The sequence below is a fragment of the Eucalyptus grandis genome, chromosome 11 (genome assembly GCF_016545825.1).
Source record: "Eucalyptus grandis isolate ANBG69807.140 chromosome 11, ASM1654582v1, whole genome shotgun sequence".
NCBI classification, from domain to species: domain Eukaryota; kingdom Viridiplantae; phylum Streptophyta; class Magnoliopsida; order Myrtales; family Myrtaceae; genus Eucalyptus; species Eucalyptus grandis.
In genome coordinates this window covers 27,693,634-27,710,867 of record NC_052622.1, presented here as the reverse complement: position 1 = coordinate 27,710,867, position 17,234 = coordinate 27,693,634, and the positions used below count along the sequence as shown (strand labels likewise).

The 17,234-nt window shown below is 40.2% G+C and overlaps 4 protein-coding genes across 6 annotated transcripts; 2 read left to right on the top strand and 2 right to left on the bottom strand.

Moving 5' to 3' along the window:
- Positions 1–20: 20 nt before the first annotated feature.
- On the top strand, positions 21–2,112 carry LOC104425646 (protein BIC2). The gene has a single exon (XM_010038388.3). It carries the CDS (start codon positions 1,456–1,458, stop codon positions 1,969–1,971), a length of 516 nt encoding a protein of 171 aa, XP_010036690.2. The 5' UTR covers positions 21–1,455; the 3' UTR covers positions 1,972–2,112.
- Positions 2,113–2,540: 428 nt separating this feature from the next.
- On the bottom strand, positions 2,541–8,285 carry LOC104425645 (protein CIA1). Of its 2 annotated transcripts, XM_010038386.3 has the most exons (11): positions 7,790–8,285; positions 7,304–7,450; positions 6,862–7,080; positions 6,642–6,703; positions 6,373–6,438; positions 6,218–6,289; positions 5,843–5,905; positions 5,200–5,269; positions 4,057–4,140; positions 2,989–3,094; positions 2,541–2,853 (listed from the first exon to the last, which is right to left on the bottom strand). In XM_010038386.3, the coding sequence occupies exons 1-10, from the start codon at positions 7,982–7,984 to the stop codon at positions 3,023–3,025; spliced, it is 1,050 nt and encodes a 349-aa protein (XP_010036688.1). In that variant the 5' UTR covers positions 7,985–8,285; the 3' UTR covers positions 2,541–2,853; positions 2,989–3,022. The 2 variants fall into 2 exon arrangements, with proteins under 2 accessions (XP_010036688.1, XP_010036687.1); XM_010038385.3 differs by having other exon boundaries at positions 2,561–3,094; positions 7,790–8,284.
- A 1,603-nt stretch (positions 8,286–9,888) lies between these two features.
- On the top strand, positions 9,889–12,315 carry LOC120289639 (cytochrome b-c1 complex subunit 9). The gene is made up of 3 exons (XM_039304870.1): positions 9,889–10,106; positions 10,611–10,658; positions 11,918–12,315. Exons 1-3 carry the CDS (start codon positions 9,987–9,989, stop codon positions 11,966–11,968), a joined length of 219 nt encoding a protein of 72 aa, XP_039160804.1. The 5' UTR covers positions 9,889–9,986; the 3' UTR covers positions 11,969–12,315.
- Positions 12,316–13,178: 863 nt separating this feature from the next.
- Positions 13,179–16,532, bottom strand: LOC104425643 (iron-sulfur assembly protein IscA-like 2, mitochondrial). 2 transcript variants are annotated; one of them, XM_010038382.3, is made up of 5 exons: positions 16,256–16,532; positions 14,790–14,983; positions 13,987–14,117; positions 13,782–13,890; positions 13,179–13,536 (listed from the first exon to the last, which is right to left on the bottom strand). In XM_010038382.3, the coding sequence occupies exons 2-5, from the start codon at positions 14,940–14,942 to the stop codon at positions 13,474–13,476; spliced, it is 456 nt and encodes a 151-aa protein (XP_010036684.2). In that variant the 5' UTR covers positions 14,943–14,983; positions 16,256–16,532; the 3' UTR covers positions 13,179–13,473. The 2 variants fall into 2 exon arrangements, with proteins under 2 accessions (XP_010036684.2, XP_010036685.2); XM_010038383.3 differs by lacking the exon at positions 16,256–16,532 and adding an exon at positions 15,829–16,063.
- Between the last annotated feature and the right edge of the window lie 702 nt (positions 16,533–17,234).

The window sequence follows — 17,234 nt, the reverse complement described above, 5'->3', positions numbered from 1 at the left end:
TTTTCAAGCAAAATGATTCATTTTTCTATATTTAGTAGCATATTGGAAATAATAACAGAACTCATATTCTAGTTATTTTCTGATGTTTGTCATGAGAAATTTATGAAAACGTACGTTGAGAAAAAGTCTGAAGTACAACTCAAGTCTTGTCTAGGACCTGTCGGCCACAGGGATACCTAGACCTGATTGTTAAGGTCCGACGCTTGAGCATTGGGGTCCCAAGTACGGATGTTGGAATTAATCTATTTTGAAAAGTGATTTTTGATGTTTAAAAGAGGGAGTGAATTTCTTGAATAAGATTTTCAGACGATTCATATTCTTAAATGATCCAAATGTTAGAAAATGAGGAATATGTTTGGAATGTAAAATTTCCACAAAAGGTGCACTTCCCTTGGGGAGATGGACTTGTTTCGGGTATTCATGTGCAAAAAATAACTGATAAAAATAACTTAAAATGGACCAATTTATAGTTGAAGAAAAAGATTATTGTGGACTATGCTCATCATCTTCACCTTTATCATTGGATGTTACTTATCAACCGTTGATGGTTGTTGGTGGTTGTTGGTAGTGGTCACTGGCTTTTTACCGGTGAAATATAAGGAAGCTGAATTTAAAGATTAAGATAAACATTTCAATCTAATTAGTGAATTCAACTAGATTAAGCCAGATATTTTAGTCTAATTAGCTTCCATATATATTAAAAGCTTTAGCAAACATAATTACAAGAATATAATGAAAGAGAAAGAAAGAAGAAAAAAATTATTGAAAAAATGAAAAAGAAAGGAAAGCTGGTCGGAGCTTCAAGCAAATGAGGACGAGATGAACGCTGGTGGCCGGAGGTGTCCATCAACATCTAAGAAATATCTCTCCTTGAAACTCCTCTCCCACCAAGTCTCCATTTATAATATCATAAAATTTATTAAATAATATAAAAAATACTATACATTTTTCTCTTATAAAAGTAATTAAAATGAAAAAAAGGTCCCTCCTCCGGTCCTTCCCCCTAAATCCAATGCTACATCCTCATTGGCCTGTCCCCAAGAATCGCATTCATCGAAACCAACATCGACCTCACATATGATCACTCGAAAAAAGCTAAAGCTCGTATCAACCTCACAATATTCCCAAGATCCCTTCCGACGGTCAGGTGGATCATGGACTTGAAAGAAAGCCACACAAATTGGAATTCAGTCCGGAAAAGGACACGTACACTTGTCACATACCATTCAAAAAAGGGTACCCTTCGGATGACGTGTCGGCTACCGCCCCACCCATTTCTCGACCCCTCTCTTATTCACACACACACTCTCCAGCTCCTTCTCGCCTATCTTCTCAAAGCTCCCGAACGAGATAGCAGCGAGGATCGTTCAAGAACTGGAGCGGAGCCAGGGTGCCTCACGAGAATCAAGAAGGACGAAACGCTAGCCATTTGTTCAGCTCACTCTCATTTTCCACATGAGGAAAGGAGACATTGCAATGAGTGTGGAAGAAGGTTCCGGCTCAGCTCAGTCGGATGGGTCGATGGCCTCTTCTCCTGCAGGAACCCACCAACCTGGTAATGAACTGGACACCCTTCACGGGGGTGGCCCTGAGGGTAACTCTGATGAAAATAATGAGGGGCAGAGTTCATCACCTGCAGCTCGTGAGGAGACCAAGGACGATGGAGGAGAAGGCGCACGACTCCAAGCATTGGCCGACCGCTCCTCGGGCCTGGACGATTCGAAAGAGGAAGGGAAAGAAGATAGAGGAATGAACGGGCGGGAGAGGCTGAAGAGACATCGGATCGAAGTTGCGGGTCGGGCGTGGATCCCCGATATATGGGGGCAGGAGGAGCTGCTGAAGGATTGGGTGGATTGCTCCGCGTTCGAGGCTTCGTTCCTGCCCGCGAAAATCATGTCGGCTAAGGCTGCTTTGGTTGAGGAGGGAAGACGAGCTAATTCCGGTGGACTGAGATTAGAGAACAGGTGCTAGAGTTTTTCACCCTTTTTCTTCTATTTATTAGAGGCGTGTAACCATAATCACTTTTAGATTAATCTTGGCAATGTGTTGATTTCAATGTGTGTTGTATCGTCCGACCAGGAATATAAATAATGTTAAAGTGATTTTCGGGAATTGCTTTTCTTCTTTTCTTGCTTTGTAGAGGGTACTGCACGCCTAGTAGGTATGAGTTCGAACTGGATGCAATGGGAGTTTTGCCGACATTGCACCTGCGCATTATAATGGCGTTTCCACGATGCGCATTACAATGACATGGTGACTTTTCCAGATGAAGCGACTGGCATAGAAATCATAATTCAGGATCAATAAAATTGTTGCGTCTGTATATAAATAGAAAGAGAAAGAGAGGGGGTGGTGGGGGGTGGCGGGGGTAATCGATAGAAGCAAAGGAAAGGATCTAGCTGTTTCTTCTCTTGTTTCTCAAGTTCACCAGCGCAAGAATACAAGCATATCTACTTCTGAATCTTTAGCTCCACCATTGTCAACGTACAATTGACAAAGCGTGAACTTCTGCTTTTTATGTCCTCAAAGCAAATGCCCTATTTATCTACCAACATGATTATGGATCATTATAGTCTTAGTCTCCGCTTCACATAAACAAATAAAAAGGGAATGTCTCCTCCCATAAAATTTGATTAGTCTATTGACTGCAGAATATAGTAGGGTTTGCAGGACAAAATATGGTTTACACAACCAACCTAAAAAAGATTACAGCAAATGACAGAAGAGAGGAGAGAGAGAGGGTGGGGGGTGTAAATTCTCCCTGAAATTGTGCACCCGAACACATCCACACTTCCAGCCGAGCTAGAAGCACAAATTTTCCTCATCTTCATTCACTTCTCTGTTTTGTTTACCCTGGCCAAACTTAGGAAAATCTGATCAGCAGCAGTCTCTTATTTTAAGGCGAGACATTTGAAATGAAACCTCTATATATTTTTTTCCAAGGTTTGAACAATTTGGAGAGCTTTTTACATATCTATGACATGATACCTATGAAATTCACTGACAGTGTGATACATAGCTATCAAATTACAGGCACAAGCTCCCATATTTTTACCGTCCCATCATCACTTGCAGATGCAAGAAAGCGGTTTTCCTGGAAAATAACGGTGATAAGTGCATAATATTGTGGCAATATTAATGTGAGAATTCAAAGAGAAGCAATCAAGCAAGAAACTGATAACAAAAGACAAACTTGCACAGGAAAAACAGTAAGTAGTTATAGATAAATCAACGAGAGTTTTCCCCAGTGCAGTGTTTCGTACATTATCTTCTAAACCTGTAGATTTAGACAGTCTACTCTTTTATCGTTCTTATCATTTTAGGCAATCAAGGGGGGAGAAAATACAAAGAACACCAAACAAGAAGCATCCCAGGGGACTCTCTTCGTCCCAGTATATTTAATTATGAAAAATATTGTGCCTTATAATGGCCAATTTTCATTTTCATGTGCATTTCATGCCTATTATTCCTTTAATTATTTATGGTAGTCTGGTAGAAATAAAGCAAAGAATAATTTCCATACAGCAGTTAATGGTCATCATGAATACTTCCACCATAGGCATAAGCAAGATATCAAAATTACAGCAAGGAAAGACCAAAATTTCCAGCAAGCCTCGTAAGGCACTAAAAAATTATAGTCAGCTTAATCTTTGATATGAGTCCAACCAAAAAAATAAAAAATAAAAATCTTTAATATGGTCAATTAATTAAAATTCAGGTCAACTCCCATTCCTAACACAATAAGATGATTACATTCAACCGCAATCTGACTACACAATCAAGCAAAAATAGACGTCTCTATTGAATCCATATGCCAGTTCGGAACTTAGATAGAGAGAGAGAGAGACTTACACCATGGCTCCACCTTACACCAAAAAAATAAAAAATAAAAATCTTTAATATGGTCAATTAATTAAAATTCAGGTCAACTCCCATTCCTAACACAATAAGATGATTACATTCAACCGCAATCTGACTACACAATCAAGCAAAAATAGACGTCTCTATTGAACCCATATGCCAGTTCGGAACTTAGATAGAGAGAGAGAGACTTACACCATGGCTCCACCTTACTGAGTTCACATCCATATCATGGGCCTTTTCATTTCTTAGAATCATTTTGTACGAAGGTCCATCAACCTGAGAGAATTGTGAGAAGGTTGGTGAGGTAATCTGTGTTTTTGAGTTCAAAAGGCAAAAGGAGGCATAGTCATCGATCCAAAAAGATTCAGTAGATCAAGTAAAGGCACCGCATAATCACAAAGTTTGCTTATTGAATACTTCATGACTAGAATTTAATATATCTGCATTAACTTCATAGTCAGGTAACAAGAAGGACTCTAGATAATTCTAACCACAATGTGAAGAAGACTAGTTCTGCCTTTGATTACCAAAATTACATGATCATGGAAAATGTCTAAGGATTCATAGGTTTTCCACTTAAAACTAGACAACCCAGCAAAGTATGAAGTGAGAAACCTCATTAACCAGTCTACACCATCCAACCAAAGAAGAACTTGCACCTGACAGAGCTTTCAGATTATTTTAGAGAGGAAAGGCTTTGGTTTGTCAATCCCTCCCAACTGATCACTCAGTGCAAAAGAATTGAGTGTTTAACGCTGTAACTGGATCGTTCATGCAGAGTTCCAAATTTTGAAAATGAATGTTGAAATGTCCCTCAGCTTCGATTTGTTCAACATTTTTGGCATTTCAGTTTCGATTCCTCTGGTATATAGGGTTATGTCGAAGTCAGTTCTGTAATTGTTTCAGTGCTAGAGCTTTCCTTCCCATTCTCTCCTTTCCAAATCGGCTTGGACTCTTGGAATGCCACTCTCTTCACTGCGTGGTGCAATTGGAAGGAAAGAACTAAAACATTATCAAAAGAATCCAAATCTTCTCATGAGTCCTTTTTTGCTTATTTGTAGTATTTATGGACTTCATGTTCTAATAATTTTAGGAAATAATGTGGTCTTGTCAGTTTTTTGCTTCTTGTATATTCCTGATGTACTTAAACAATTCTCTATTAAGAAAATTTTTCATCTAATAAAAAAAGGTTAGCATTGACCAAACCTGTTAATCACTAAGAGAAACCATCTAAACATTAACATTTCAGAAGCTCCACAAATAGGGGAACAATATAGGAGGAACTGTTAAAAGAAAAGATTAAATCATGAAGATATGGTGAGGTATAATACTTACTGAACCATCTTTACTCTCAACAAAAAATCGGATAGCATCATCTGCAGCCCCACTAGCAATAATCCCTTCCCTATCACATTCAAGAATCATAAGACTATAAATCAGCAACTCTAACATAAGAGACAATCCATGTCAACACATTTCACATTAACCAAGAAAGCAAAATGCAAATTATTTCAAGAAGTGCCCTTAAAATCTTTTCATATCTCAAGTCCTAACTTGTCAGGTTGAAGCCCCTTGTATTCTTGACTCTGCTCCTAATAATTCTTGCCCTTGCCTGTTATACTGGTACTTGTAAAATAAACAAACTTATCATGCTACATGGCGATTCATTTCAGAAGATATTGTGGGACGGTTCCTAAAAATCAAGAGTCATGGTCCATGATTAAATGATACATTCACTAAAGAACCTCTAGGGAGATGCTGGGAAATAGTATACTTTGGACAGATATCTACAACATCATCCAGCTTATACCCAAAACAATTCTTCAGAAGTTGGAAAAATGTTAGAGATCACCTTGCATCACCAAGATTTTTCTGACTTAACAATTACAAGGCTAAGAAAGAACAGATAATAAGAAAAAATGCAGACATGACCTCAAACTAAGTAAAAATATATTAATCAAAGTATTGATATCACTACCTGGACCAATGAACAGAAAAGATGGTTCGATCATGGTAACCAGAGAGAGTGCAGACATGACTCCTGGAGAAACGAGAGAAAGCAAATTACATGATTGCAATGAAGATTTCTGAAACCAGACCCTCATCCTAACTTAGCAGTAGCTAAATACCATCTAGTAAACGAAATGGACTAGTATCAAAGCAAATCTTCCATCTGCCAATATGTACATTGGAAAGCTCATTCGGTTAAACAACACATATTGCTTTTCTAGCATACAGTTTCGTAGTATTGTGGTTCAAAATTCAAACTAAAGCCAGACGGCAACAACCATAACATAAAATTTCCATGCACTGTCTGCAAAAATTAAGTAGTTATAGTGGATCTCTTCCTCACCAAGGTACATAGCCATCACCAGACATCATCTTTGCACTGTCAGTCTCCCATACCTTTATCGTGAGATCATCACTGCGAAATACTCAGATTGTTAGCAGCAGTCTCTTTCCAATTAGTTAGATACAGAGATACCTGAAAAGAGAACTTTCGCATACCTACACGTAACCATTTTGTCTCCAGCAGTATTAAAGGAAAGAGCCCAAACGGTGGACGTATGACCACTAACAAGAGAAGCAATCATGGAAACCAAAAATTATCACAAAGCAGAAAGATGTATTGTTTCAACATGTTAAGTAATACAGGTACTGTCGAAAGTGCCATTGCATGCATATAGAGAGGACTACACTGGTCACATGGAAGGAGCCAATTTTCACAAACGATGAACAAAGAACACAAACAAAACATAAATATAGAAGTGATGTACCCATTAGCTTCGCTTAAGGTTTGAACACAGTGCCAGTCGTCATCACCATCCTCTGCCCAAATCTGCAACAAAAATTGCATGCACCAAGTATTTAATCTCCAGACCAAACTCAGAACATATCCAGGATAACCAAGGGCAGAGAAGCCAGTGGGAAGATTTCGTTCTCGACTACCTCTGGCAGCAGATTAGCAAAGACAACAGATTTTACAGCAAGAAGTACCTTAATAGTGTTGTCATAGCTACAAGAAAACAGTATATCCATGGTTGGGTGCCACTGCACCATCTTCACATCTTGTGTGTGTCCTTGCAACACTGAAGCACACTCAAACTCATTCCCTGGCAACACTTCCCAAATCCAAACAGATCTATCTCGGCCACATGTCGCTAGCAAGGACCCGGACGCATTCCAACAGACGCTTTTGACTTCATTTTCATGACCCTATAGCACATAGACAAGTAAAAAGTCTACTTCATATTTATTAGAACCATGAATTGACCAGCAAATTATACATGGAAGGAATCTATGTTTCTAGAACAAGCAACGCCAAGTGGGAGGGGGAAAGAGAAGGGTACATATGGCATACAAGATTGTCATGCAACAAAGGCTTAGCAAGTCCCATGGTGCATATTTTAACAATTGAAGTGCAAAACCATAATAATACCTCTAATGTAGAAACGCATTCAAAATCACCCCCAACATTTTCCCAAATCGCAGTGGTGGCATCGAAGCTCCCAGTGGCTAATAACTTCCCCGAAGGCGACCAAGCGCAAGACCTAACGGTCCTAGTGTGCGTCTCATCCAAAACCGCCTGCAAGTTCCAACTCAACATTATTGTACAATGCGCGCAACACCAATCCGCGAAACTTATAAATCAAACCCTTTCACGTCTTTCGAACTACTTTACCAGGGAACAAGCACTCAATATCTTACAACCCTGCAGCCCAATTACAAAGGAACTCGCAAACGATAATGACAACCCGCCTCCGGCAATCCCACCGTAACAACATTCTCTCAGGCTCAGCCGAGCTAGCTCAACCATTCCGCGCTTCATCACTCGACATCCAATCAACTAGCTTCTACAAATCGTAACCACGACAAAGCGCGACGCAAAAAACAATGGCGAATCGAAAAACCTTCACTGGCCGACCTTGCAGAACCACGAGGAAGAAGAGGGATTCTGCTCCCAGACGCGGACCGTCTTGTCGCCGCTGCAGGAGGCGAGCATCGCGGGGACGCCGGCCACCCCGGCGGCCGGGTTCCAAGCGACGCTCCACACCCTATCGGTGTGGCCCTCGAGCTTCTGCACCTCCTTGAGCGACCACGCGCCGTCGTGAGACTCCATTTAGCTGCTGCCGGTGGGGGCGGAGAGCGACGGGGGCCGGAGATTGAGGAGGGGGCTGTCGGCGGCGATCGGGCGGGCGGCGATCGGGCGGGGAGGGGCGTTCGCGGGTGCGGCGGACGTGCACGCGCCGCCACGGCGGGAGGAGGGTTGCGGTCCAACCGGGGGGGGCGGCGAAGGTAGGGGAGTGATTGCGATGACGGAGGGAGCGTGGAGTGAACGTGTCTTTGAATTATTGCGACATGGGAGGGCTTTTGATTTCTGAGGAGAAAAAAAGGGAGAACAGGACAGAGGGGCAGTGACCCCTTTTCCTGCCTCTCTTTTTTGGCCTTTTCCTTCTTAGCCCACGGAATTTATTGACTTTCCATAAGTTGAAATAATCACATCATCCATGAAATTTTGTCCAATTTACGATGTAGATCACCCCGTGATCCCTGAACTTTTTTATAATTATCTAATTTAGTTTCTAAATTGGATTAAATTAAACATGTAACAAAATATTATATGACAAAGTTTAAGAATCATATTATAAACTAATCCAAAGTTTATAAATTATTTGTGTCATTCGCTTAAGCTTTTATGTTAAACATTCATGATATCAAAGTTAAGTGCTGCTCTAGTTCAATTCACGTGCATTGCCCTTTGTTAGTCAAATCCCACTTACCATTCCTACTCTGGCACGTGGAAGTTCATGCGCTCTTATATTTATATATGCTCTATTTTCACTTATAAGCTTAATGGGTGTCTAATGTTATAACACTCTACCGTATTACAAAAGATAAATGATCATAGCAAGATCTATATGGGAAAATTTTTATATCCTGGTGTTAATTCATGTTTTTGCAATAAAAAAACAATATGACGAATGACAAGAAAAAAAATAAACAACTCGAGCATATATGTAATAAAAAAAATTATGAGAATGCATTTTTTCACTCTTGATCTAAGGTTTTTGACTATTCACTCTCTTACTAGCCCATTGAATCAAGAGAGAATTACAACAGTTTGTGGCAATTTTACGCTACCAACACATGCTCTGGTTACTAGTAATAAAATTTGTCAAAAGTGAAAAACAAAACCTCTATTATGTGAATCAACTCAAACTTATTATGTTAACCCTTCAAAGTATGAGATTTTGTACATCTACCATAAGGTTCTTGGCGACAAAGTCTAGTGCATGAAGCTCGATTTGTTTCAAGAAAAATGAAATGATTTGAAAAAAATACTATTCTAAGAATTATCGGATATGTCGTTTACAAAAATAAACCAACTAAAGCAAATTAATTTTATCATCTACAAAAATGTTTAAATATAAATTGTTATTGATGATAAAATTTCAAATAATATAAGTGACTAATTTAAAAAAAAATCGAATTGTTGATTTTCCATGAAATAAACACAATCCTAAATTTACTCAACCACGGGCAACGCAATTGATGTGCTTTCTCTCCCTTATCGCCAAGGTGGAGGGTTTAAACTCTCTTGTTGCTAAAGTATCTTAAATGGGGATCATGGTGTTGGGATCCTGAGCTAACCCCCTCTAGGTACTAACGTGAGGTCTTGGGCTAGCTCCCTCCAAGTACTAATGTCTAAATAGCGGCTTGCGGCGAGGCTCGCTGGTGCTATCGGGCATTGGCGGGTCGTGTGAACCCGAATAGCGTAAGCGAAAAGGGGCTCCGGCGAATCTGGATATCCAAAAAAAAAAAAAAAAACACAACCCTAAATTTGTAGTTGTATTTCCCACAATTACGAAAAGGACCCGTGGAAACTTCTACCTGCGAAGCGAGGGCCTGCACGGATCCGGCCCATAAGGAGGGCCTCGGTTCAACCGAACGAACCGGGTTCGAACCAGTAGGTCCGTTCTCAGCCGGTCCGGAGCTGAACCGACCACCTCATAACATCATTCGTTTTCGCCTGAGCGCTCGTACGAACCCTAAGCTGACCCCAACCTGCGAGAGAGCAAGAGCGAGAGCGATCGATTGAGGGAGATTCGAAGCGCCCAGCCATGGAATCGGCAGCTCGCAGAAGCGGAGGCGGCCTTCTCGAAGGCTTCTACCGAGTCATCATGCGCCGGAACTCCGTCTACGTCACCTTCATCGTCGCCGGAGCTTTCCTCGGAGAACGGGTAAGAGGCGACGACCTCAGTGCCGAGATTCAAATCGGAAGTGTTCCTTTGCTTTGGATCGATTCCGGTCCTCTTTCTCGAGTTCCATTTTCTGTGCGGTTCATCTAGGTCTTGGAGGATTTAAGCTGGAGAATGAGATCATTGTATCTGGCGTTGCTTAGGTTTTGGATTTGCAGTTTTGGTTTCTGGTTTTGAGTTTTGGGTTATTGAAGCAAAGTTAAATTAGTCGATCATATCTCGGTATGGCTCGGAGTATTTTATCTTTTCCTTCGATTGAGATGTTTTATGGACTTTGAGCGATCTGCGGTGATTTTCTTGAGAAGGTCTTATCAGCTTGGTCATTATTATCAAATTACTTTGTTGCGTGATGGGCATTTTGGGTTGGATTAAAAGAAAAGGATGGGCTGCGTTTGAGAAAGAAATGTGTGTTGGGATTGTTGCATTTACCATCCAGGTTATAGCGAACTTTCTATGCTAATTATGTGGCTGACACAATTGATGCAGGCTGTGGACTACGGAGTTCATAAGCTCTGGGAGTACAACAATGTCGGGGTACGCATCTGTCTCTATATATCCTTTCCTCTTCATATCTCTTTGCTTGCATCCAGATAATCAGTGATCTGTAAATGCATCTCTAGCTGTGGTGGAAATTCTGTGTGTTTCAATCACGACTATCTGATGAAAGTTACATCGAGTTGTGAAAGATCAAATGCTGTCAAGGTTTTTGCTATTAGAAATGGTTTGTGTCACTTGATTCCATCCAAAGTTTCCTGGCAAATCTTTCAATAGTGAGTCATGAGTTCTGGGCATATCTTCAAATGTACCAAGCGGTTTTCTATTTCTTGTTGTATGCCACCCATTCCCCTTTAGGAACTGGGGATTGGGGGCAAAGGGACGTTTTTTACTTACCAAGAAATAAAGAAGATATGAATATTATCTGTGGGTTTCCTGTTATAGAGCGGTCATCATCGTCACCTCTTGTTGTTGCTCTAAAGAGTCTTGAAAATTGTTTTTGTGATTAGAAGAATTCTTGCTTAATACTACTAAGCGCCTTCTCTTTTCATCATATTATGATTGGAGTGCTGGTTCTTGTGGTTGTGGGATCTGTTAGAAAGTCCAACAAAAAATTTAGGTTGATAGGTGAAAGAAGACTATATGTATGTAAGAACTATCACAATCCCATAAACTAGTGGCGTGGGATACTCTAACACTCCTTCCCACATGCAAATTGGACTGCGAACAGCACATGGAATTTGATGAATGGGGGAGCCTCACACTTGGGATTGATTCAGGGCGGAAGCTGGCTCTTATATGAGCTTAGAAAGTCCAACCAAACTAAGTTAGATAGAAGATGACCACATGTATAAAGTGCTGATGGAAATCCAATGGCCAAGCAATGCGGAATACTTTAGCAGGGACCATATGTGTATGATCAACGTTATCTGATGCTGGGCTTGCAATTAATATTATGTATCTTTTCCTTCGCCTTGCTTTTCTTCCTTATTGAGAGAGGATAGGAAATGAAGATTGAAAACCTTTGGGCTCTGTGTGTGACATGCTTCATTTAATTGTTGCACCAATCCTAGGCCGGTAACATCTTTCGTTTCAATTAAATGAGCTATAATTAGAAAAGACCGGCGGTCTGTGAAGTCACAGAATCTTGGCTATTTTGGCTGGTGACAGTATTGACAGCTGTTGATTTTTTTGCTTCTTGGAGTTCTTGTTGTGCGACATTCCTCATTTTAAGACCTTTGTGCTTGTTATCTTTTCATGTATCTGGGTTTAAATCATGTTTGTGTTGTGAACTGCAGAAACGGTACGAGGACATTCCAGTCTTGGGTCAAAGGCAATCAGAAGAGTAATATCGGTCCTCCTGACAACTGCAGCATGTATTTATGCTTCTGAGTTCTTGGAGGATGCATTTATATTGCACTTTTCATTCTTGAATAAGTTTCATGCACATGGGTACATCAAAACTTAATTTTGTAACCTTGTGTTGCTAAAATGTTTCTCTTTTGTGGAATCATCAGTGGCAGTATTCAGCTATCTCTTCCCCAGCAGTCTCTGTTACCTGTGTGTCTGCTCTTTGATGCAATCCTGTAACAACAATTTAAATGTTGGTGCTTGTGCTCCGGAGTCTTTCTGCGTGGCTTTTATTTGAATATTGCAAGAAGAAGAATCACAGCTTGAACTCCAGATTCTTTCTGCACGAGTTTTTTTAAGTAATGTCTTTTTGGTGCAATATGAGCATGGCAATTCATAGTACTTTAACACAATATGATTGGCTTGCATGAATGGGATGTCGGGAATATGCAAACTTATCCTTTTGCAATATCTGACTTTGATAAATTTGCCAAGGGAGAATCAAAACATCCTCTCCAACTTTGGCCCCTAAACAATTTCGCATCTTCTAATTTTTCATCTAACCAATTTGCTCCTTGAATCTGCAAATGATATCATCACAGTTAACGGTCTTATAAATCTTCACTTTCCATCAACCATAAAACATATAGTTCATAAAGTGTTCCTTTCTCTCTCTGCTTAAAACCCGAGCCACCACGCAAGCTTAAGAATGATGCACCAACCAAAACCTTTGAGATTCTTCTATTTTGGATGTTGGGTTCTCTCTGAGATTCTTAAAGATTTGTAGTCCTACTAACTCTTTTCTCTTTCTTGTCGGAGCTCGAGGTGCAACGTTTACAGACTTCAGTTTTTTGTCCACACATCTTTTGTACAAGTCCTAGAAAATCTTATTTGCAATCCATGCCCTTTTAACTGAAAACAATAGCATGCGAACACTAGCATAGGACGGACGATTTACCGGTTCATGCAATGTGTCGTTTTTGTTCTTGTCAGAATTCGATTCAATCTAGTAAATTGGTGCATAACGAAGGGTACCATACGGATTACGGAACCCTGCCATCTCTCGACAGCATCTGGTTTTAGCATGATGATGTGCGGACTACTTATAACGACATATGAAGATGAACTTTTCCCATCCTTCTTTTCTTCTGCCAGCTAGATCTTCTTTTATGAAAATCTGGAGTTGTGAGACGCTGCCAATAGGCGATCTAAACAGAATAACTCGTAAACGGTCCACTAGATACATAAACAAGACATGGACAGAATCGTCACCAAATTTTTTGTCGAAAGTCAAAAAGTCAGGCTCATAGAACTTACAAATGAGTAACAACCCCTGCAAGTGTTATGAGTCTGTGACTCGTGTGTCCAACTTTACAATAAATGACTCAATGGCAAATGATCACATTCCAAAGCATAGTAATCAAGGGACGCTAAAGTTTGTCGAGAACTAACTATAAGTCAGTGGAGAGCGAGGCACTGAACCATCCAGCAAATGTGAGGATTACTATTTTACCATGAAAGAACTTTTGCAGCTAAACCCTCCCACCGCACTTGGGTTTGTAGTTACCTGCACATAACGCCAGAAATTTCGAGTTGCCAGTCAAGGTAAGCTTAACCGTAGACAAACATGAAAATGAAGAAAAGAACGAGAACAATTCCAACAGCTCACTCTATAGTGAAAAATTCATAAATAAGCAAATTAATCTCTCCAATAGTTCCAGTATCAGTGAAATGTAAAACGGGACCATAGTAACTGAAAATGTTATATTCAAGGCCATTGTCAGAATGGAGCGTGTAAGAACGCAAAGCTACCTGGAAAGCTGAACGGATAAGCTCTTCAACAAAGTCAACAGTTGCCCCTTTCACAAAATCAAATGAAATATTGTCTACAACAAGTTTGGCTCCATCTCTTTCAAAAATCCTGAAAGCAAGACAGCTCAAATGAATTTTAACATCTTGGTCAAAATAGGAGAAACCATATGTAAGAAGCAAAACATCTCTCCTGTAATTTCAGTACCTATCATCTGAATTGGCTTTGTCATCCAAATCGAAAACATACTGGAACCCCGAACATCCACCAGTTTCTACACTCAAGCGGAGCAGTTTCTCAGAACGGGATCCTTCACTCGCCTGCAGTTCTTTCATTCTCTGAAAGGTAGTCCTACAGTCAATCAGAACTTGAAAATGACTCAACGAGAGGAAAAGGATCAATATCCTTGCTCCTTCAATGTTCAATGCATTCTGTAATGATGTGAATCCTCTCCTATTCTACTTATAAAGAGTTCTACATGATCTAGCCATTGAAGAAGCTGCAACTCGCACAAACTGACCATATTTCTGAAAATCATGCATTGGAGGATACACAGAATATTTTTACAGTCAACATTCTGTTACGATAAAGCTCTGCTGCTATAAAATAAGATTTCATGGAGAAATGTACCATGGGGTGCTTGCCAACCCCAAGATAGAGATATGAGATCTAACATGGAGGGAGTATACAATGAATATTGTATCTATAACTATTTTTCACAATCTTAGCCATCCATCTAGGTGCCATGCTTTGGAAAAGAAGAGGAAAACTATAATTCTGTGATACCATTGCTTTTCCTGATATGCAAACTACGAGGAACTTCTGGCGCTGACTTGATATCATGACTATCCTATTGCTACAACACAGAGTTGAAGAATTTTTTAAAGTGTTGCCTAGAAATCCATTTACCTCAGCACCCAGCAGGAACTATAAAATTCAGAAAGCATATCTAAGCTTTACATACTCCCTCTTTTGAAACCTGTCAAAAAAAGATATTAAGATGAGAATACCTGAATGCAACTGTCAGTCAGGTGTACGTCATCAGGAGATGGCAGTGGAGAGGAAGAAGCTTCACGAAGTGCTGAAGCAGAAGAGCTCAAAAGCCTATGGTTCTCTCGAATCCGGGCAGTGAAAAAAGGAGTTATGTGCTTAATCAACGACATTTTTATGTCTTATGGATATCTCTTTGCTCTGCCTCGTGGATCTGGAAACAGAAAGATCATCGTCAGAATCACTCATTAACTCCTATCTCCAGCAACTTCATATTTTTGCCATGTTATTAAGAGACTAAAAAATACTGGCTTTGTTTATTGACCAGATAAGTCACCACTCATACAGTATCAAATGAAGGCTTGTGAAGACAACATAAGGCAAGACTTCAGCCCAAGGAGATACATGTTAGAATGATGGGGTGAGGGTTGCTTGAATATGAATTTGAACTAATCACAGCAATCAATATTTCCTGGTTTTACAAACACACGTACATGAACCATAACCCGTCCTGACAAAATTCCCAACATCAATCAATTCACTAAGCTTAATATTTTAACTAGACAAATTCATAAGATTCTAGTAGATTATTTCCATCTACTTTCAGCAAGATATTACTTCTCTACAAGTTCATGAGGACACACTAACATTTAATCATATTAAAGTTCAACGAGTAGGATTAATTCTAAATGAATAAGGATACATCTGTCATACCTTTTGTAGGAACTTCACGGCCAAAAAGTCTTCCAACGATGAAATTAACTACTTAATAAAATGCTGACAATATAAAGCCCAACATCTACGCTTTAAGATTTAAACCAATAGCCCAAAAGTCTTCCAACGATGAAATTAACTACGTAACCTAAGTATGTACGTGACTACAATCTAAATCAAATCCCAAACTCATCTCACAGGAAATGCGGTATCACCGAAGGATATCTCACAGAACAGCTTCGCAGTCTATACGATAAAATAAACAGCAAGGCATCTTAGAAACAACAGGTGCCGAACTAATCTAATTTCCAGAGATAACAAGATGATGCAACAGAACTCACGAACCCGCGACGACTTAAGGCTGCAGCGGTCGCCAAGAGTAGCTCACATCATTTCTAAATACCAAGTCATGCCCTACTCGTCTCAAACACATGAACTGTAAGTTTTTGTGCGCGCCCGTGCGTTCGGCATCTCGATGAGTCGAGTTCAATTTTTTTTCTAAAGAGAAATCGATCCCCCCGGCGACGGGATTCGCATCTCCATATTATTCACGCAGTTTCGGACTCTTATCTCGATCATTATTCACCACGACCCGAACGGCCAGCGACTCGACATCATCCATCCCACCGATTGAAAGTTAGAACCGCGATGGACCTATCTAACCAGCAGTTGTGCGGACAATTTCGGCGACATATCATCGCAACGACCGACAACAACAACAACAACAACACAAGAACAACATCGCGCAGGCCACAGACAAAGAGACAGCTACCTTATCCGATTTCGACCCGATCTCCGCGCAAATCAAAAGGGAGCGCGCGAACTGCGTCGCTCCGGAGATGTGGGAGGACGACTCGCTTCACGGAGGGGATTGCACCGCCTTCGAATCAACGATATCATCACTCAAGCAGCGAAGGTGGACGCGTGCAGCATCGCCGAATAAGTTTTTAGAGGCTCGGATGAAGACGCAATTCCTCGTCGTTCTTCTCCTCCTCCTCCTTCCCACGCTTTACCAGAGACATGACAGGCAGAAGCAGAAGAGGAAGAAGAACGGATATTCGCTTCTTGTTGCGTTTTTTTTTTTTTTTTCAGGATAATTATCGAATTTTTACTCTTAACACTTTATGTATTTAATAGAACTTTTAATTTATTCAATTTGATTCGTGAATGTTTTCTTGAATTTTTAATTTGTGATAATCTCTTTTTCTTACCTATTAATCCGTCACGTTCCAAAAGGGTCAAGGAATATGTACGATCTATCTCATTTCATATAATTTTGAAAAAGGGACAACTATTAACTAGCAAATTTATTCAGCTTTCTAGGTATACCTTGTCGTATACCTTAGCGTTCTTACGAACCCTACGGTGACAATGGAATGAACCTTGTACATAACATTATCACGTATCATAATTAATGGGTATAAAAAAACGAGCCTGACCCAAAAATGAGCCTTAATCTTCTTTGGATAAGGGTTTTTTGTTTGGGTTGAGTTATACCTAACCCACTACCAAAAATGAATGCATATGCTCGATCTCCCAGTCTCTCTCCATTTCTCTTTGCTTTTTTAGGCCGATCGATTTTTCATTCGGGCTGGTTCCACTTAAAAATTAGGAATCCAATCAAGTGGACTGTTTTCCTATTTTTTGAGATCGAGAACCAGACCGAGCGATTTTAGGATTGGAAACCAAATTGAACAATCCTTAGATTGGGAATCGGATAGGTCCGATCTGGTCTAATGAAACTGGTTACT